This window comes from Anopheles maculipalpis, chromosome 3RL (assembly GCF_943734695.1).
Source record: "Anopheles maculipalpis chromosome 3RL, idAnoMacuDA_375_x, whole genome shotgun sequence".
NCBI classification, from domain to species: domain Eukaryota; kingdom Metazoa; phylum Arthropoda; class Insecta; order Diptera; family Culicidae; genus Anopheles; species Anopheles maculipalpis.
In genome coordinates, this window is record NC_064872.1 from 28,106,529 (window position 1) to 28,127,607 (window position 21,079).

At 45.9% G+C, this 21,079-nt stretch overlaps 5 protein-coding genes across 5 annotated transcripts in view; 3 read left to right on the forward strand and 2 right to left on the reverse strand.

Moving 5' to 3' along the window:
• Positions 1 to 21,079, reverse strand: part of LOC126565809 (DNA ligase 1) — a 390,847-nt gene that overhangs the window by 128,609 nt on the left and 241,159 nt on the right. The gene's annotated exons all lie outside the window — the stretch shown is intronic.
• LOC126565015 (cyclin-H) overlaps positions 1 to 21,079 on the forward strand; it is a 203,019-nt gene that overhangs the window by 85,123 nt on the left and 96,817 nt on the right. The gene's annotated exons all lie outside the window — the stretch shown is intronic.
• Positions 4,371 to 12,459, forward strand: LOC126565770 (uncharacterized). Its single transcript, XM_050222978.1, has 7 exons — positions 4,371 to 4,558; positions 4,825 to 8,945; positions 9,016 to 9,386; positions 10,538 to 11,517; positions 11,601 to 11,798; positions 11,876 to 12,019; positions 12,265 to 12,459. Exons 1-7 carry the CDS (start codon positions 4,454 to 4,456, stop codon positions 12,442 to 12,444), a joined length of 6,099 nt encoding a protein of 2,032 aa, XP_050078935.1. The 5' UTR covers positions 4,371 to 4,453; the 3' UTR covers positions 12,445 to 12,459.
• LOC126564060 (apoptotic chromatin condensation inducer in the nucleus) lies at positions 14,406 to 17,687 on the reverse strand. Its single transcript, XM_050220973.1, has 5 exons — positions 15,851 to 17,687; positions 15,563 to 15,770; positions 15,194 to 15,494; positions 14,771 to 14,883; positions 14,406 to 14,684 (listed from the first exon to the last, which is right to left on the reverse strand). The coding sequence occupies exons 1-5, from the start codon at positions 17,671 to 17,673 to the stop codon at positions 14,406 to 14,408; spliced, it is 2,724 nt and encodes a 907-aa protein (XP_050076930.1). The 5' UTR covers positions 17,674 to 17,687.
• On the forward strand, positions 18,591 to 20,762 carry LOC126564200 (engulfment and cell motility protein 1). The gene has a single exon (XM_050221168.1). The coding sequence runs from the start codon at positions 18,593 to 18,595 to the stop codon at positions 20,759 to 20,761; it is 2,169 nt and encodes a 722-aa protein (XP_050077125.1). The 5' UTR covers positions 18,591 to 18,592; the 3' UTR covers position 20,762.

The window sequence follows — 21,079 nt, forward strand, 5'->3', positions numbered from 1 at the left end:
TTATATTAATATATATTGAACGGAAACGGTAGCCCGTCACGCTCGGATTTGAGTAATTGCTTGATGCAGCCGTCGTCGTCTGAAATCCTACGAGACGGCGTGTAAATCATAGTCGCATGTGTTTCATACCCTGTGACTCTGTGCCCTGTGTACTGTATGCTTTCCGCCGGGATGAACGTGTCGGGAGAAGTTGGAGATGTTCAGTGCTATACTCTTCAGTGCTATTAACCTCTTTCTAGGATGGTAGGATGTGGATGAGCTACAGCAGATTATGGATTTGCGTAGGCCGGTCTCAAGTATCGCAATGTTGTTGTGCTTGCGATTGTTTAGTAGTTAGACATGCTGGTGTTTGCGGGTAATATTAACGCATATTTGTGGTTTTTTCGTTTTTTGGTTAACCGTTTACTTTGGTCCTTCCGGTCGATAGAATTGTGTCATAAAGACATCTCATTCTCTCAACGACTTGGAAGATCCCAGACTGTGTGTTATAGCGCGTTACTTGACGTGACCACACAGAGACTTCATTTTCGGCTATGGAGACGAGTCATTTTACAATACAATATTTAGCATCATTAGAATTATTCTTTATTCCTGTCAATTTATTGTAGCAGTTTTCCCCCCAATGTTGACTACAAGACATTCAGATACATTCAAGACACTTTATTTACAACCTTTAGCTGCAAGCTATCATAAAATCGAATGCCCATAGCACGTACTCTTAAACTTTCTCGAAAAACTGCCATGCCCATGGATACCAGGAAATGAACATAACACTGTCAACGCGTGGTGACCTCCCGATCTCATTCTCCCCAACACCCGGAACCCGGGAATGGCTATGGATGCGTTTAGTTCGATGGCGTTCACTTTTCATTTGGCACACGTAGCACATTCCGTTCTAATGCATCCAGACGATCGGGCCCTCCCGCGGTGTGTGATTTTAATTACCCTCGAACGGCCTCGCTGCGCTGTAGGTATTCCTCCTGCCGTGCAGGAGGAGGACAGTCAACTAACAAGGTGCAGATGGAATAAAGTAGCCTGTTTAGAGGGGTGAGAAGATAAGCTCCCGAGACGGTCGTACATTGTATCCCGCCCAGAATTAGCCGAGGTTTCTTGTTCCATTCTCACGTGCCCGTCCTTGGGTGTGTTTTTGTCAAAGTCAGCTAGTTTCAGTAAGGGGAATGGAATACTCCAAACGGGAACCTTATGTTACGTTAATAATTGTAATGAGTTACGCGATCTTTAAGGTGAGAAACACGGTCAACAAGACTCAAATGTTGGGTCCTTTTAGACAAGCTACATTTTTAAACTAATTACACGGGATAATAATTGTGTGTTTGTTTTATAACAAAGCGTTAGCGTAAATTATGACACGATCGTACATTTTTCCCACTTTGGGAGACACATTATTCATATCTTCCGTCTGCATCCGGCGTGTTTAGTGTGTCGAAATGCAAATCTATTTTCAATTGGGTGGTTTCGAAAATATATGCACCGCAACCGACTGTTTGCCATCAACTTGGTCAATTGAGAAATAGCCATTCGAACTATTTCCGAATAATAGTTACCATTGCAATACACTTGGAACGCATAATTTTGTGCAGGGTTTGAAATTAAGCCAGCCGCTAGACACACAGCTGTAATTCATCCTTTTGCACGTCGGCAATTCCACACAATTCCACACGATCGGCTCCGAAACGATTCGCTTCGAGTGTTGAGATACGTAAAGATGGGACGGCTAATGCTTGTGTTTATATGTTCACACTAAACTTAGCCCAGTGGTCAGCAAATATGGAGGAAAGGTCGGAATGGCGTACAAGCCGTACATATGAGGGTTTTAGGGTAAAATTTCTATTGGTTCGATTATAACGAATGCATGAAAAAAGCGATTTTTTCCGATGCATGGTAAAATTAAACGGGGAAAGATATTGTAGCCAATCAAATTGCAATCCATTTCTTTGATGTATCTTTAATTATAGAAACAAATATCCAATCTTTGTCCCGTCATCTTGGGGCACTTTTGCTGATACTTAACCCATAAGAGTCAAACATAATTTGTGGACCTTTTCTCTATTACAATGTCGTTTCTTTTCCCAATTTAGCCCTGACTTTGACCGAGCAAATATTTAGAAAGATTTTACTATTCAAATTGATCTATAAAATTGCGTTCGGAGCACGGTACTGGAGCACACTTACGTTGTCTACTTGGGATCCTCCAGAATCGCCTGAAACGCTCCTTACTTCCAGATAACAACACAATTTCGCCATGTTTGTGGTACTTTTTTATACATGTGCCAACTATGGGAAGTATCCTTTTACTAGAAATCCCATTAGAAATCACAATCACATTCCATTTCTGGAGCAAATGAAACGTGATGTGACGTCCTTTTCATTGATTGTGAACCGCGTCTTCTGTTGAATGTTCCAGGGGCTTCAATTGGTCGGATGGCTAGATCCATGCTCCCACCCTATACAATTTCCGTTCCTACAGAAAGGCCAGATTCTGATTGATATTTGCCCGATCGTATCCGGCCGACAGGAAATGTGGCACAATTGTCGACTTTTTCTCCGGCCCGGCTTTTCTTCTTCTTGGTTTAACGACCTACTAGAACATCCCGGTAATCGAATGGCTTACTAGACTGGCTGATACCACGTAGTTGAATTGTCACCTCTCACTACGTGGGAAGGGTCCGGATGGGATTAGAAACCCGGTCCGGCCGTGTGGAGGAGTCGAGGAGTCTTTAAAGAATGATTTTGCCGACCATTGAACCATTTAAAGACTATCTATTTTGTCTCGGACGTCAAATCATAATTTAATTGAATTGAAGGACGTCAAATGATAATCGAGATTTGAAGCGTGATTTAAACATTTGTAACCTTCACAGGTACGGTACAGAGTGTCGAGAAAGAGTTTGTTTATGGAAAATTTGTGATCCTCCCCTAATGCACATAGAGGTAGCCATTTTGTGTTTGTTTATCTGGCAAACCAAGGGGATTATACGCGTTTTGTTAGGCAAAAATCCACAGAAAACCGCAAAGATTTGGCCTACCATTGCACGATGAACAAATAAATTACATCGTTTTGCTTCCCTACCAAACGATGTACTCATCGCCGTACAAATTAAAACCATTTATTAGTCGTAAACTGAGTATGGTGTAAATTTATTTGTGCAATGAAATTAAAGGACAAACAATTTTTCTTTAATGAAGCATTAACCTATTTATCACAGCATTGCATCGTGCGCGAGGCAGAAAAAGGTTCCGAAAAGGAAATGCATTTTGTGGCGTTTTGTTTTTCACTTTTTCCTTCAAAGCCAACCAAAACAAACGAACTAATAAGTGCCGCAGACTGCTCACCGACCTCCGAAACGGATGGAAAAATAAAACACGGTAAAGTAAAGTTGCGCAGCCATAAGCTGAAAATCCCTGCATTTGGTAATTTATAATTAAACATTGTCGCCCGTTTGTCGTCGACATCGTTTGTCCCCGTCGCGGCATCCACCGGTGTAGAGTTCTTCTACACCGGTGTAGAGTAGAGCAACTTCTGTCGTCGGTGAGTGGAGATTTTTTTTTGTCGGTTCCTTTTTGGTTTACAAACCAACTGCAACGTGGCGCAGTTTTCCCATGCCCGACGAAGTGCAATGTCGCATCTTACCGGTTGTGTCTTGAGCATGTGTTTACGACGGCATTTTTATGCTTACTATAATGTCCCGGATTCTCACATGTGCTAACGCGCATCATCATGATGATGCTGATCATCCCGGCGATGATTCAGGATACGAAATCTTATGCCACATACCGATCGGGGCTGTTCGTTTTGGAAGGGGGTTTTTAACGCTGGAAAACCGTTGCCCTCTCCAGTTCACTTGGGTCCATAAATCAATGCTTCCAACTCGCTGCCATCCTCACCATAGCACTGAGTCAAGAGACTGAGGATCGTTTTGTACGTTCCTTACAGAGTTTGATCGCTTTGTAAGTGGTGCAAATGTTACTCATAAAGCAGACGAATCCGAAGAAAGATTAGATGTAAATTTAGCGCACACTTCGCCATTTCCCACGAGAGATCATTCCTAGGGGTTACCGGAGGTTGAGTTATTAGTCCAAATATTCATCCCACCGAGCATATGTGCTTTCTCTCTCTCTCTCTCGCTTCCCTGTTACACATAACATCCACATAAATTGATGCATTTTGTTCATTCTCTTCTTGCCGTGATGAAGAACTCGAAAGGCCACGCTGACTAAGGAACTCTAGACGAGCTGATTGATGCGCCCGAAAGCAGCAGCCACCCCAAATTGACGTAATCGACCGTATCGCGCGCACCACAGACGATTCCGTGCCGAGTTCGTGTCTCAAGTGGTGTCCGCCGGTGTACGTTTGTTTGCTTTAATAGAATAATGCACCTCTTTGATTCGTCGAAGAGGCAACCCGACGGAACGACGGATTCGCGAGTGTAATATGAACCGCCAATCCGATGGTGGTGCCAAAGTGCTTGTGAACGCGTACGCCGGAAATCAGAAGGCCGAAGCGGGACGTGTCAAATTGAAGAAGTCATCGGTGCAGGTAAGACCGAGTTATTACAAACAACATCACATATGAAATCTGTTCAATTTACACTCCCTACTTGCCTTTATAAAAATCCCTTCTTGAAGGAGGCCTGGAATTTTCCTATTTCTGGCCTTTCCATCAGCGCAAGCACCTCAAACACACGTCCATAATGCGTCTTCTCTCTACGGCGCATAACAATTTGACACTGCCACACACACACACACTTTATGCGACTTCCCAATTCTCTAATTTCACGTTCCGTTCCGTTTTGTTATTTTTAGTCCAAAAATGTTCCCAACTCCCGCAGTTCTGCAACGGCGGGAAGTAACGGTGCCGGCATCAGCAGTTCTGCCTCGACCACGTCGTCATCCACGGGAGGCAGTGGTGGCGGTGGCTTTCAGTCATTCTTCCGCTGGTTCCGACGAGATGAGTCACGGGTGCTTGCACGCAGTGCCAGCGGTTCAGCCGTCACACCGGAACTGCACGACAGAAGTGCTCAACGACGCCAGCAACAGCAACAAACTTCCCAGTCTCATCCCATCGCTAGCGTAGGGCAAACCTCCTCCTTAAAGGAAGAAACTTCGACACCGGGCGGAAGTGGTACGATCGCGAGTCGGCGCACGATCGACAGTACCGGCAGCAAGAACTCAACCAACACGACCACCGGCGACAGTGTTAGTCAGTCGGCCAGCAATGGTACGCACAGCTCCTCGCCGAGCCCTGGACCGGTGATTGATTGTAACAACCTTTCGAAGAGTTCGAGCTGTGACAGCATACTCAGCACCGCCACCAACGGGTTCGCCTTTGTGCCACCGAACTGCTACGAAGCGGTGCTAGCTAAGGGTAACGCGGACATTCGTCGCACGATACAGCCGGGACCGTACACGGATAGCTACAAGAGACGTTGTTCCGAGCGTGATCGTGCACGGGAGCTTGATCGTAAGTACGAGCTGACGTTGCGCAAGAAGTATCGCTTGTTTGCTAGTCTTCGGGAGAGTCCGGCGAGGGATCAGCGGGACGCAACACTCACGCGGGACAATCAGCGAACGGTGTACACGGATCTTAGTTTGCCGGTAGCGAGTGGTACTAAGACAGTTACATCTAGTGCTGCAGCGAACGGTAGTGATCGTCAGGAGTCTAGTGTAGGCGATCCTGCCAATCGACGACATCGTCGAACGGTTAGCGATAGCTCCAAGGATCGTCGTGCCGGTGCGTACGTACACGTAAAAGGTAAAAGACGTGCACCACCCCCACCGCCCCTATCCCTCGATCGATCCGATACAGGATCGTCATCGACGAGCACACTTACACGCTCCTGTACACCCAACTATCGAACGCTATCTCCTGGATCGACACTATCGGCTCGCAAGAAACGTCCTGCACCGGCACCTCCCGTATCTCCAACGACACCCACACTAAACGAAGCATCCTCTAGTACGAGTCTTCTAGAGGACAGAGAGATCAAAGCGATCATTGAAGGGCGACCATTATCACTGTTAACCAAAGAACAAGTAGTCGAACCAGAACCACCCCTCATCATGCCTTTACCGTTCATCAGACCGCTCTCGCCACTACCCAACATTGCGGAAGAACGTGCTCCGCCCGGTGGTTTGACGGAGGAGCAAAAACAACAGCTAATCGATAACATCCGCAAGGTTCAGTCGCAAGTCGCTGCTGAGCTGAAAGCTCCAGACACACCACCAACACCTACGAATGCGGATGATCCGTGCGATGTGATGAAGATGGAGGAACAGTTCAACCGTGCGAACGGAACGCGTTCCCCAATCCATGACTATCTATACGCGGAAGCGATTGCCAGTGCGAAATCGAACAGTGGGCAGTCGCCGGTTCAACAGCAACTTCAACCACCAACATCGCCCATCTCACCGAGACCATGGTACAAGCGACCAATATCCGGCATCCGACAGCAGGAAAGTTCACTTCCGTTTAAGCGTGACATAATTTTGAAAACAATCGACAAACGGAAAGCTGGCAATGGGAAGCATGGTAAAGATAGTGCTGACGATCTACCGGAGGTGGGATACTGTAGAAACTCGATGTTGCATCAGGATGGCGCAGGTACACACACCAACAGTACCGGTAGTAGTCCTGCGTCGTCGCTTTCTAGTGGCGTTGGAAAGTTTAATCTATTTGCCAAAATTACGGAAAAGTCGGATGATACGAAGAGACGGGAGCGTGATGCGGAGAAGCGACGATCGGCGATCGGAATACCAAGCATCAGTGAGCTTGATCGTGAGGCGGCTGAAATCGTTCACAATGAGTACCGGTGCAATGGAACGGATAAAACACAGTCGCTAGAAGGACAACAGACGGGCGATAAGCAGAAATCCGCGAAGGAACTGATATCGAAGTTTGAGGCGACGAGTACTCCGGTGGCAGGAAAGGTAACTGTGAGTAGTTCATTTGTTGCTAGAAGAGATTACTTTGGGCTGGACACTACTCCTACCGTGGCTCCTCCTCCCGTGTCTTCCACAAGCTCAGCTTTGAATCAATCAGTTACAGTTGCTAATTCTTCGACTAGTGACAAACCTGTCACAACGCAAACTACAACGAATGGTCCCGAAAATCAGGCACAATCTTCAACCTCAAATGGGCTAGCAAAGACAGGAAGCGACAAGAATTTGCTTGGCTTATGGACATGTCCTTACTGTACGCTGGAAAATCCTAACTGGCGCATCATTTGTGAAGCGTGCGAACGTATTAAACCCTACGACAGTAAGCTGAGCATTCTTGAGGAACCTCCACTAAGACCGAATCACCCGTTGAAACGTCCAATTCCGGATTCTAAAAAGCTACAACCAGCCACAAATCAAACGGCACCATCCGGGGTTCAAAATGGCGACGATTTGGACAAAAAAACGGAGCGAGTGTTGAAGTACTTTATGCCAAAGCCTTTAGCAGCACCAGCCACCAATGGTACGCTGCTGGTAGGAGGGAATGGTGACGATCGGGCATCACTGGTGCAGAGAAAACCGAGTTACGGACAGACGAAACCACTCGCTTCTCCTAAAATGGGTGTAAAGAGTCTGATGAATCGTGCACCACACCAAGATGGTCAAGGATCGTTGTATCGTAATTTTAATGCTATTCCCGAGAGCTACCATAGCGCTGGTGGCGGTGGTGGACGATCAGACGATCAGAAGTTAAACGAAAGTCACGGTTTCAGTAAAAGTACGATGACTTCAGCTCCACTAGCTTCACCGGAACCTACAGCGGAAAAGGAAGACACAGTGTACGGCGTTTTGAATAAGCCGTACTCTCCAAAAGATCGTGTCAATATAGAAGAAATACGTAACGCACGAATAGCACGATTTGGGGCAATTGTTGAGCAGGAAGTGCCCGTACCAGTTCCCGTGGTAAAAGAAACCTTCATTTCGACCAAAACCAAAGAACAGCACGACCAGGAAGCGCTCGAGAAGGAAAAGGAACGTCTGCGCGAAATGATCCGAGCGATGAATGCGAAAGCCCTAGCGGAGAAGTATCCTGTGGTGCAAAAGCCACCTCCAAGCAATAATGGTAACAGTAGTTCGTTGAAGCGGGACTCTCCTTTAGTGCAGCGGAAAAATGGACTTACATCTGCGATTCCCATCAGCACCAAGAGTCTTAGTCCTGTTCCACCGAGGAAAATGGGAAGTCCTTTACTTGCACGTAAGTCACCAGCACCATTCATACCTCCGGAGGATAGTATCAGAAAGGAGCCGACTCCAGTAGACATAAGTCCTGTTTCTTCACCCAACACCGGAGCAATTAGGAAGACATCCTTCCCAAGACGAACGAGTGATGTTGGTGATGCGAAGCTGCCACCATCTACTGAGAGTAAGATCATCAATCAGGATAGTCTGCGCGGAACGATTCCGGAAACTGTACTGGAGATTAATCATCAACCTCCCACCGGTTCCACGCTGGTACTCACGAACGACGTGCAGGGAATCCATTACGAACCGATGGATGAGCAACAATTTGTTCGTGCTGCTGGAAATGGACAGCGTCCTAGTCAAATTAACGAGACGAGTTCAATTCCTAGACCTTCCGGTGTTCCTCTTTCGCCCAGATTGCAGGATCGTCATCGTAAGACGCTGATGGAAAAACAACAGCAGCACGATGAAAAATTAAAGCAACTTTCCGTCCAGTTACGATCACAGCAGGGTGTTGATCGATTCCGGAACACACTGCTATACTCCCCGAATAGCATTAGCCGTACGGGTACGTTAGCGATTAACAAGCTACTTCGCAATCTAGAACAAGCGATCGGTGAAGGTGCACACGATCGGGCGGCAGAGTTGGCAATGGATTTAGCCAAGATGAAGGTATCCCTGTCGGTGACGAGGCAAAGCCCTACAAGACCCAGTTCTACCACATCTGGAAGTTTGACCGACATAAGGTAGTGGTAAATGTGTGCTGTAAGTCATATATCTCACTAAATTTCGATTATTGGGCTTGTATCTTCCCAGTCTTAATGTTTACATCGATGATAAGGTGTCACACAAGGGACCAATCCGTATGACGCTTGCTGGATTCGCGACACTTGCCCAGCTGAAGGCAAAGCTTTACAACGAGTACCAAATTCCGGTGGCAGTACAACGCTGGCGTTGTGAGGATCAACCACTTGAGGATGACGCACGAACACTGTACGATTACGGCATACAGAGCAGTGATCGTGCCCTGTTCGTGTTCATAGTACAACCACCTGTGCCGGCCAGAGACCACAAGCCATCACTGTTGAAGCAACATAACTTTAGCAGTGCAGAGATAAAGGTTTTGTCCGTATCCTCTGAATCGGATGGTGAGCATTCGGATACACAGAACGATGATGCCGTTCTTGGTAGGTACCCTCCAACGTTCTTGTAATTCTTGGACATAACAATAGTTACAGTGAACTCTTTCTAATCTGCAATCTCTTGAAAGAATCCTCTTGTTCTCTGCAACTCTGACCTCTCTTGTTCTCTACAAACGTCTTTTTATCGAAGTCGATTTTTAAGTTATTTCAGCAGAATTTTTCTCGCATTCTTCCATGAGAAACGCTTTTAGCTAGTTTTAATTCTGGATCGCGGTTGTTCTCGAATTTTTCGTTCAAAATGATCCCACAAATTCTCGATAGGATTGAGGTCTGGAGACTGAGGTTGATGCGTAAGCATTGTTTTGATGTTGTGCAACAATCTATTGATTCCTTGACTCATTTAGAAGTATGCTTCTGATCATTATATTGGATCCAATGCTCAATTTTACAGCACTTGCTTTCAAGTTATTCTTCAGAATGTATAAATAATTGAATCGTTCCATTGTAGAATTAATGAACGTTAAGATTTCGGTACAATTTGCACTAAATGCACCCCGAACCATAACATGGTCGCCAACACTGCTTCACATTCGTTCGAAGAGTTTTTGGGTTCAATTGCATATTTTATCTAGGATTTGAGTTGATCTAGGGCAAGTAGTTTGGGCAAACTCTAATCCGTGCGAAATAACCTCGATATTCTTCTGCATGGATAACATTCTGTACAGTTTGCGGACTGGCTTCGATATTTGTGTACAGTGTCAGACTGTCTACAAGTTAGGAGATGTCAAACTTTGTTTAATTTGCCGTTTTAATAATGGGTTTGTGAAGTTTGGTGAGCTCAATTTGGTGGGCTCTTAGAGGAGGAGTTTACAGGTATTTTGTTTTCTAGATGCTATGAATCACATTTTGAACCAAAAACGATTTTAAGAATTCAAAAGGAACGAAATAGTAACATAATAAAACAATCGTTTAATTGTGACTTGTGGTAGAAGAACTGTGAAAAAAATTTAGTACAATTAATTTACAGCTAATATTTGCTGCGTTCTGTTTCCAGTATGAAGTAGCTATGAAATCGGCATCGTCAAAATGCTCTCTAATCTTAAAACCATTTTTTCAACAGTCGTGGTGAATAGCAGCTTAGAGAGAGAGAGAGTTTGCTGTATTTAACATAGCGTTACATTTTTTTAATTCCCCAGGAGCCATAGCACTACCAACACCATCACCAAGAGGATCAATTACTAAACCTAAATTCGAACCTACTGTTAAGGAAATGTCCTCCAACAATGAGACTACTGGATGGGCCTGCCCAGTCTGCACATTAATTAACCCACTCGATCGGCCCGGATGTGCCGCCTGTTCCGAAGCACGACCCGCACGTTACAAATCTCCCTCGCCAGTCGAACAGCAGATCACAGTCACTCCGGAAGATTTGACACGCTACCTAGATCAACAGGCACCGCTCGCACCGGGTCGTAAGTCGAAAGAACCGACGGTACACGTGCAGCTAAGAAACCCACCGCTAGAGACACGAAACGATCTAAACCGGATATCGGAATCCAATCGGAAGTCTTCTGACATATTTAATATACTGCACGAGGAAAACAAAACGATCGCACAATCACCAGTTGCACCAGTTCCAAAGCCACGGACAAGTGATCTGCTACGCCCGGAGCACATCCAGGTACCGGAACAGAACCGTATCGTGATGACAGCGTTAGCAACACACCGGAGTCCCAACATTACCCGCAGCCAGTACCGTGGGGTGGACAATTTTAATCCCAACTCGAGCGGTATGGTTAAACCGGAACGGCCCATCATAACGACGGCGAGTCCGATCGTACGAGCGGTACTGCTGAAAAGCTCCTCCGGCGATAAAGCGCCAGCAGTTCGGTTCGGTCGTAATGGGCTTGCATTGCCGGATGATGGGACGGAAGTGACGCCCAACCACTATACGGAACTGGTTAACCTCGATAATGCGGATCTGATTGCGAACATTGAACCGTTCGAGTGTCCGATCTGTTTCGGTGCGTTCCAACCGTACGAGGGCATTGTGCTGCGCGATTGTTTGCATTCGTTCTGCAAACAGTGTCTGATCAGCACGATCCAGTACAGTGAGGACGCTGCAATACGCTGCCCGTACAGTGACGCCGTGTACAGCTGTGAAAGTGTTATACAGGTATGGGGATGGGAGGTGCCTTAATATTTTTGATGACTTAGATCCAGAAAATGTTAAATATTAAATTTAATCAAACATTACAGCAACGCGAAATTAAAGCTCTTGTCAGCAAGGAACTGTACGAGGCACATCTTGCGAAATCGATCCAACAGGCAGAGAGCACCATCGACAACACGTTCCATTGTCGGACACCGAACTGTCGCGGTTGGTGCATCTACGAGGATAATGTGAACCAGTTCAAGTGTCCCGTCTGCCGGATCGTTAACTGTCTTACGTGTCGGGTATGTTCCAAGGAACTTCAAATTATTCTGTCGATGTACACATCTAACATTTGCTTCCTACTTCCAACACAAAACAGGTTATACATGATGGACTCGACTGTAAACAGTACCAGGACCGCATGAACAGTGACTGTGATACTAACTTAGAAGCGCGACGCACCAAAGCAATGCTGCAGGAGATGATCGAAAAGGGGGAAGCACTTAACTGCCCAACCTGTCAGGTGAGTTTTGAGTAGTTTTGGGATACCCTGCCAGTGAGCAAAATCATGCTTCTCACTATAGTGAGAAGTGGCTGTTGTGAGAAGCAAGATTTTGTTCCTAGGTTAGAGAATTCTAATCAGACTGAGTCTCGATAGAATTCCAATCGAATCTTATCCGAATAGGATCAAATCTCAATGGAATTCCATGATACGTTTGCCATAAAAAAGTCTTATTTTAATCCATTATTAACTGTCCCAAACCGCAGGTGATAGTTATGAAGAAATGGGGCTGCGATTGGCTCAAGTGTTCCATGTGCAAAACGGAAATCTGCTGGGTAACGCGTGGCCATCGCTGGGGACCGGCCGGTAAAGGTGATACGACCGGGGGCTGTCGGTGCGGTATAAACGGAATCAAGTGCCATCCAAAGTGCAACTACTGCCATTGATCATGAGAGCTTACAAGACTATGATGCAAAGCAAACCGGAGTCTGTGTCTTAAAACCGGAACTTCACCGAGAATTCGTTTTGATCGACACTATAGAGGCGAAGAAAGAGATATGGAACCAACTGTATTTTTTAAACCCATGAAAACTTAAAACAGACAAACGACTGTAGAGCGTGTTAAAGAAGATGAAAAAAATGGAGTTCGCAGAAAGGAAAAACCCGATATTCGGAGCTTGTGGTCTAACGCATCAAATATACGGAGTGTGAGTGATGGTGTAATAGTTCTTTCAATGCAGAGCAACAGAAGAAATAAAATTTCTTGATAGTAAAACGTGTATTTCATCATGCTATTTATGTGTGTGGGTTTTTTTACAGTTCATACTTGTTAAATTTTTCACCGGTAAGAACACATACACAATTAGAATTGCATTGTGTGGAGTGCATGCTGCTGCTATATCGAGATAAGGGTAAAGCCAGGGTCTTTTCCCGTTTTGTTTCTTTGTAGTTGTGTCCTAAGACGGCAAAAATAGTTGACAGGGGAAAAACGAATTTCTTTGGATTTATACTCTCGATGGGTCCTTGTACTTATCAAGATGATCTGACGATTAGTACTTCTACTTCCGTAATTGATGAATTCCAAACAGCAAGACCCATTAACGCAATAATAGATGAAGCCTTGATGGATGTCCTTTTTTAATATTACGATGTCTCTGAAGAGGGAAATTAAAAACAGAAAAAGTCAATAAAGTTTCGTTCGGAAAGCATGATTTCGGTAGTGTTTAGTTTTACCACATTAATCCACACGCTTGTGACGAAGCTGGAGACGGTACACCACGGGGCTATATATCTAAAGCTGCACTGGATGTCGGATGTTGATGAACTAGAGAAACGTTTGGCTGATAGACCCTGCTCCTTCGTGAACAAAAACACGCTTACAGTAGCATCCTGTGGTTGTGGCGAAGGTTTGAATCACTAAAATATTGTGGAGCATTTGGAGCAATCAACAATGTCATTGCGAGCCTAAGATGATTCATTAGTGTAAACCGTTAAAATATCCCTGTGCGGCGGTCGTGGATCCTATCTTAAATACCCATTGAGAGGGTTTTGTTCAAATGTCTTATGGTTGGTTGTTTGTGGTATTAGAAGAAGTGCCACATAAACACCTGGACATCAGTAAAGTCGGGGCGTGATGCAATACGAAAAATTATAAACACTCAGAATTCAAATATTGCTACAGCTCATCTAACGACTGTCCTTCACATGTAGACAGAAAGAGAAGTGTGTGTGTGTAGAAGTGGTATTATGGGAGGAGAAGGTGCAAGAAAGAACAGATGGGACAATAAATGTTATAATAAACAGTAGCAAGTGAATAATCTCTGCTTTGTTGTTGTTGTTGAAAGTAATCGCTAACTGTACTATGAACTAATAGGCTATTATTAATTAATACAAGAAACAATAATATTTACGCTGAATGTGTCAATGTCAGTACAAAAGAGCATTGAACTTCACGAAGGACGACGTGACTGCATGATGGGAAAGAGATCATTTATCCATATAATTTTTTTCACTGATGAATATTTTCCCAAGTAGGAAATAATAATCCTACACACTCTCTCTCTCTCTGTCTCTCTCACACACACACACATGTGGATACAAATAGGATGCAGAAAGCATAACAGTATTGTGCTTATTTCTATTCGCACTCCCTCCTCGATCATCGATCAATGTATCTCGATAGCAAAAAGGCTTTAGAATGAAAAAAGGCCTTTTGTTGCTAAGAATACGGGTTATTCCTAGATACTGACTAATATTACAAAACCAAATCCTATATTGAAATTGCGTCCACCTTTTGCTCTTCCTCTTCTCCTCCACTTGGTTTGTTTACGCGTGTTTTACGCGGCAGGAAAAATGGTTTTGATGTTTGAAAAATATCGGAAGAAAGAGCTAAATTTGTAAAATGTTCTTATCTGTGCCTTCGTCGGCTACCACCACCACCACCACCACCATCGTCACCACGGCTGCGTTCCCGGGAGCGCGACCGACGGCGTTCGCGATCACGTTCCCGATCACGTTCGCGATCACGCTCACGATCCCGTTCGCGTTCACGCTCCCGTTCCCGATCGCGCCGTTCCCGTTCGCGCTTCCGTTCACGGTCTCGCTCTTCCTCCTGCTTTCGCTGCTCCTCGAGACGGCGCTGATGTTCGGCCATATTTTTGCGCCGCTGCTCTTCCTTTATAGCGATCTGTGATTCGAAGAGGGAAGGAAAGAAACATATTATTAACTTTTATTGCTAGAGAAATACTATGTACAACAAATGGCTATTCGTACCTGTTCAGTTGTCAGCGGTAACCAGTATATGCATGGTGTGGTTTTGGTTTTTCTGAACAAATCATCCAACAGTCTTATCGGAGGTTCGTTTTCCTTCTTTTTGAATTTTCGCGCTGAGAAAAGAATTTATAATGTTTGAAAGAAAGTCATTAATCTTCGAGTGGTTTATGTGATCTAGGGAGATTTTGAAATATTTCATAGCTGGTTAATGTCTCAGCTAAAGGCGGCCGTTGTTTACATACATCTCTATAGACCAAATATTAACTGCCTTCATAATCACTATTGAAGGTTTTGTCAGTACAAATTCCGGAGCCGATTCCTGGTATAATTAAGATTAATGGGCCGATTCCGGATCAAATTCCATACATGCTCTGCTCCGGAATCGATTCCGATAAAAAAAACCCCACAAAAAATCGCCCTTACCTGGTGATACACTCGTGCTGCGTCTTCTTTCCCGTCCGAATTCACGTTCCGCTGATCGTTTCCGTTCTAGGCTGCGATCACCGGGGGCTCCTCCGTCGGGTCGGGCCGGGTTGCCTCTTCCATCACGCTGTCCTTCCTCTGTTTCACGTCCCCGCTCCCGATCCCGTCCAGTCCGATCCGCCATCTTGTCCTTGTCAGTCAATCCAGCAACCTCACGATCACGTCCTGCTCCTCTGCCATCACGTTCCGGATCAAACGCATCCTTCTTGCCAAGATCCCATTCACGTACGCGACGCACAGTCTACAGAGGAGGGTAAAAAATTATTATTAAACTTATCTTCTATATATTTCAAACCTAGGCTTTCTTACCTCCTCCTTCTTTGTAGCATCACGCGACCATCCGAACTCTTTACCCTCCTTCGCACCCTCCATAGTAGCCCGAAGTGCACCATCCTCGAGGGTCGAAAGAATGGCCTTATCCATCGCTTCTTCACTGCCGAAGTCTACCACCAAACACTTCGGATTGGAAACCGGCCAACGGATACCGTGAAGAGCGTGACGCGTTTCTGTTGCTTCACTGTTTTTCGAGATAAAGAAGAGAAGAAAAAAAATGTTTTATTGGACATTTTTAAACCACGTAACAGAGGAGGTACTTACTCTTCCGTTTCGTACTTGACGTAGCATTTTGATTTGATTTTATCTATCCAGAATCCATTCTCTACAATTTTGCCCGTCCGCGCAAGCAACCCCTTCAGCTGCAGCACAGTAAACGGTCGGACCAGGTTTGTAATGTACAATATATTGCTCGTAAGGTGCTTTGCAGGACTGGGTGGTCTTACGACTGGTGCCGTCGTTCCCACCGTACTTCCATCATCGCTTACGATACTGATCTTGCGGGACAGGGTGATCTTTTCAGCCACTGTAGGTTTCTGTTTTGCCAACACCGTGGTTGACTCACCACCATTGGTATCGGCATCGGTTCCTTCGACAGCGATATTCTCCTTTTCGGCGGATTTCGATAAGCGTCGTCTTTGTGGCAATGCTTGCTGTTGTTGTAGTTGTGTGGACGATTCGTTCGACTCACGAAGCTTGTGTTTGGTGCGATCTTTTTCGTTTTCATCCGCACTAGTCGCTTCATCGGCACCTTCCGGTTCCGGCGAGGATTCAAGTTTCACATCCGCCAACGGAACGGGTTTAACGTCGGAAATTATATTTTTTAATGAATCCGTCGATATGGTAATGACGGTCGGTTTGCTATCGGCATTTTTCGACGAAAGCCAGCGCCGTTTACGCTGAAGGGGTCTAATACGAGGTGCTTCCTTTACCGCGCTTTCCTCATTGGCGTTCGACTCGGACGCACCCGGATCGGTGTCTTTTATTTCACCCGCTTCTAATTCGTCCTCGTTCGGATCGTCCTTGGCAGGGGGCGCCACCACATCTTGTGACTGATTTGGTGGCGTTGTGTCTGTATCCCTCTTTGAACGATCCGATTCTTTAGAATCCTTTAGCATAGAATCAGCATCTTTCGATTCCTCTTCCGTACCTGACGTGGCACCATCTGCATCCATTGATTCTTCCGCCGGTGCAACGCGTTTCTGTTGCTTCGTGTCTCTGTCATTTCTTTTTGCCGCTCTCGGATCGTCCTCCTCCTCCTCCTCATCCTTTTGTTCTTCTTCTGGTCCACTTTCGTTGGATTCGCTTTCTTGCCTTGTTCGAGAACGATTGTTAACGACCGCTTTGCTATCATCGCGAGCATCTTCCGGTTCATTTACATTGCGCCTGCCGTTGCCTTTATCCCTTTCTTCTTCCACCTTCTCCTCTTCATCACCATTTGTATGACTTACCTTTTCTACGGTGGTTTCTTCTGATGCTTTCGGCTCTGTTTCCGAATCCTCACGCTTGGCAAGTGGACTTTCGCTCCTTTCCTCGCGCTCTCTGTCGCCGTCACGTACAGTTCCATCCGGTTCGTCCTGTACAACGTTCCGTTCTTCAACCGTATCGGACGATTGCAGCTCTTCGGCAGTCTCTTCCGGAATCGGTTCCATCACCTCTTCCGTCGTTGCCAAGACAGCCGCATCTGGCTGCTCGACGTCCGGCGCTGCTTTACTCTCAGCACCATTTTCTTCTACCCCTTCCCGTGCATCCGGCTCGAGTACGGGTTGCTCTTCCAGCGTCTCCTTCTCACGGCGACTATTACGCCGGGTGCGGGACGGTGGTGGTGTATCTTCCGTTTTGCGCCGTGATGGTGTACTTCTGCCGCGTGCTCCACGACCTCTCGCACCACCCTTGCGGCTAGTAGTTTCTTCCTCCGAGCTACTGTTTTTCTCCTCATCCTGCGCACTAGCACCGTACTCCCGCTCATCGGTATCCGGTTCTGGTTCGGGCGATTTCGACGGTGAACGCCGGACACGGCCACGCGTGGAACGACGTGGGGTGGATTTTTCCGGCGTACTTACACTGCCGCTCGTTTTGCGACGCATCACTGAAAGGAAATAGGACACAGTTTTACGACGCGTTTCAAACACACGCACAGGTAGTGTGTGCTGTTTGTTGATGGGTTTGCTTGCTTGCGAGTGATGATGAAAAAAAAAGAGCATCACCGGCGGCCATAGTGAGGAAAGGTTTTGGAACAGTGAAAAATACAAACGCCAAGAGTTATTACCACTTTTAGAGTTGCTGCAGATGCTGTGTACACTTTCCGAACAGTACTTTTATCGATAAGCTAGTGTAAATAGGTGAAAATTACCCTTTAATTTCAATATTAATCGAAATTCGATACCGCACTCCGCAGATGAATTTTTTTTTCAATTCGCGTCCAACAGCGTTGACAGCAGATGTCAGCAGATGTTTAAGGAGGGCGAAAAAGCTTTGACCAATTTTGAGCTTAAGTATGCCCAGTGTGCGGATTTAGAATTTCTCAGAATTTGAAACAAAATTATTTTTTTTAGGTTTTGATAAGTTTTTCCTGTCGAATGTACTTTGTTGTGTAGCCATCAAGCTGATCAAAACAATCAAGAGCAATATAGATTGCGATATTGTTTGAATTAATTTAAAAACACTGCATAAATTTTCATCCTTTCAAACGTAATGGCCACTTACATACACGTTGTGAATTGTTGTGATTAGCAAAGGAGCTTGATTGGCTTAAAAAAGTGACACCAAAAGAACCGAATACATGTCTGTATCGCTCGGGAGATAAAGAATCAGGCCCAGCATTCACGCCCTTCCAATTATTCCATCTCGTTCGGTAAAGAAAATCACACTAAAAAGTGTCACATTGAAAAGGTAATAATAAAAGTTTCGCCGCTATCCTAACGGGGGGGTGGGTTTCGTTTGTGTGCCAGAAAAGGGAAACGGGGTGTGCCCCAGCAGCGGCAGCAGCAGTCAGCGCGCAGCTAGATGTTGCCGAAAAACAGCAAAATGCCAGCAATTAAGGATAGTCACATCGTGAAGATTGCGGTCGAGTATGTGGACAACACACCGCAGATGTATCCACAGCTGATCGAATTCGACCAGCGGCAACCGCTCAGTGCGATCATACAGAATCTGTGCAGTTCGTGGGGCATACCGGATGCGGAAAGTTATGCGCTCCAGTTCGATGGTATCAATTACGTGACGGAGAAGAACCGGAACGAGGTAAAAAATGGAACAGTACTAAAGTTACGCTTTTCACCATCGAAAACAACGAACGACATATTGGAAAAGTTGCGTAGCGGAACGGATGATGAGAAGGTAGCGGAACTGAAGGAGCTGCAGGTGCTGAGTGCGGACAATACGTTTGCGTTGGAGTTTATTAAGGAGCAAGGATTGCGGTTGATAATTGCGCTGATTGAGGATCAGGAGTGTGAGGAGCGTATCCTTAATTTGGCACTTTGCTCGTTCGTACAGCTAATGGAGCATGGTACGATTTCGTGGGACATTCTGGAGCCGTCGTTTATTATGCGCAATGTGGCGTTCATAAATACGCCCTCGAAGCCGGAAATCATTCAATCGGCTCTTTCGATTCTGGAGAACATAGTGCAGAGCAGTAACAAGTATGGGCTGGTGGAGAAGGAAATCCCGCTGGAAGCTTTGCTGAAGCTGCTGCGCGATGCAACCCGAACGCAGGTGCAGCAGAATGCAATTGCTTTGCTGAATGCACTTTTTATTAAGGCGGACGATGCAAAGAGACGTTTGCTGGCGGCGACGCTCGGTTCGAAACATTATCGGAGTGTGATTAATAGTGTTATAACGCCTTCGATGGGTGCCGAGATGGCACATCAGCTTTATGTGTTGCAGACGCTCACGTTGGGACTGTTGGAGCAACGGATGAAAACCGCCATGGATGTACAGGACCAAGACGCGCAGGAGAAAATTAAGGAACTGCGTCGTATCGCGTTCGAAGCGGACGGTGTTGATCCGATGCCAGACGTTACGGCACGCCGTCAACACGGTTCGTCCTACTCGAGCCACTACAAGAAGCTTGGCTTCAAGTGTGACATCAATCCGGCACAGGATTTCTTCGAAACACCGCCCGGAACGTTGGCACTCGATTGTATGATCTACTTCGCACGCAATTACACGCAGAGCTACACGAAAGTGGTGCATGAAAATAGTTGCCGGGCGGATGAGCACGAGTGTCCGTTTGGGCGTACGAGCATCGAGCTGGTAAAGGTGCTGTGTGACATTTTCCGCATTGGCGAATCACCTTCGGAGCAGGGACAAGAGTTTTATCCGATGTTTTTCACTCACGACCATCCGTTTGAGGAGTTTTTCTGCATCTGTATCGTGGTGCTGAACAAAACGTGGAAGGATATGCGCGCCACTACGGAAGATTTCGTGAAGGTGTTCTCGGTCGTGCGGGAACAGATCGTACGGAGCATCGTTGGACGTCCGGCAAGTTTGGAAGATTTTAAGGCAAAGATTCACACATTTACGTACAATACGATCACGACGCTACGCCAGCAGGAACGTACTTCACGCGAGGAATGCGAATCAACGGCATCCGCCATCGTTAGCTTGAAGAAGAAAATCACCCCGGAAATAAAAGCCCTCATCAAGGAGCAACGGCTCGGATACCTTATCGTCGGTACACGGTTCTGCAAGTATTCGGGCGGTAAGCGCGAACGAGACAAGTACTGGTACGTGCGACTCTCACCCAACCACAAGGTAATCCACTATGGGGATTGTGACGAAAAAACGGTTCCGACTCTAGAGGAACTTTCCAACAAGCTAGCCGTTATCGATATTCGCCAAATGCTGGTGGGGAAAGAATGTCCCCACATGAAGGAAATGCGCTCGAAAAAAGCATCAACACCGCTCGGATTTTCACTCGTCCCGGAAAGCAGCGAACAACCGACGCTAGACTTTATCGCACCGGACGAGGCAACGTTTAACTACTGGACGGATGGAATTAATGCACTGCTCGGTCAGCCGATGACGAGCAAGCAGCAGGAAGAAGACTTTGAAACGTTACTTTCGATGGAGATAAAGCTCCGACTGCTCGACACCGAAGGGGTGGACATTTCCAAGGATCCACCGTCGATTCCACCCGAGCCGGAGAATTACGATTTTTGCTTCGATAGCTAAGCGCGCGGGCTGCCGGGGGCGGGGGAGAAGGAATATAAATTTAAACCAAAGTTTTTGTAGCAAAACTACACTACACTCATCAGGCTCTAGCAGTTTTCGTAGTAGTTTGGAACATTATCCATTTTTTTGCTTTTTAAATTCTTCCCGGAAAGGATTTTTTGCTTTTCGCATTCATATCTTCTATCATCTGTGTTTGTAAGGGATCTGTGTGAAGACGGAAGTAGCCAAACCATGTTAGCCTGTAAGTGTAAAACGATATCATAGTTTAAAAGAAAACCAAATATTCCATGCAATACTTTCTTATCGGTATTTAGTTTT

Excerpts from the sequence above, each read along its gene's own strand:
- LOC126565770 (XM_050222978.1), top strand. The coding sequence starts at position 4,454 with ATGAACCGCCAATCCGATGGTGGTGCCAAAGTGCTTGTGAACGCGTAC. Across the intron at positions 9,387-10,537 it reads GAACGATGATGCCGTTCTTG|GAGCCATAGCACTACCAACA; the intron begins GTAGGTACCCTC and ends TTAATTCCCCAG. Across the intron at positions 11,518-11,600 it reads GCTGTGAAAGTGTTATACAG|CAACGCGAAATTAAAGCTCT; the intron begins GTATGGGGATGG and ends CAAACATTACAG.
- LOC126564060 (XM_050220973.1), bottom strand. The coding sequence starts at position 17,673 with ATGCGTCGCAAAACGAGCGGCAGTGTAAGTACGCCGGAAAAATCCACC. Across the intron at positions 15,771-15,850 it reads GTCAAGTACGAAACGGAAGA|TGAAGCAACAGAAACGCGTC; the intron begins GTAAGTACCTCC and ends CTCGAAAAACAG. Across the intron at positions 14,884-15,193 it reads CAGCACGAGTGTATCACCAG|CGCGAAAATTCAAAAAGAAG; the intron begins GTAAGGGCGATT and ends TTCTTTTCTCAG.
- LOC126564200 (XM_050221168.1), top strand. The coding sequence starts at position 18,593 with ATGTTGCCGAAAAACAGCAAAATGCCAGCAATTAAGGATAGTCACATC.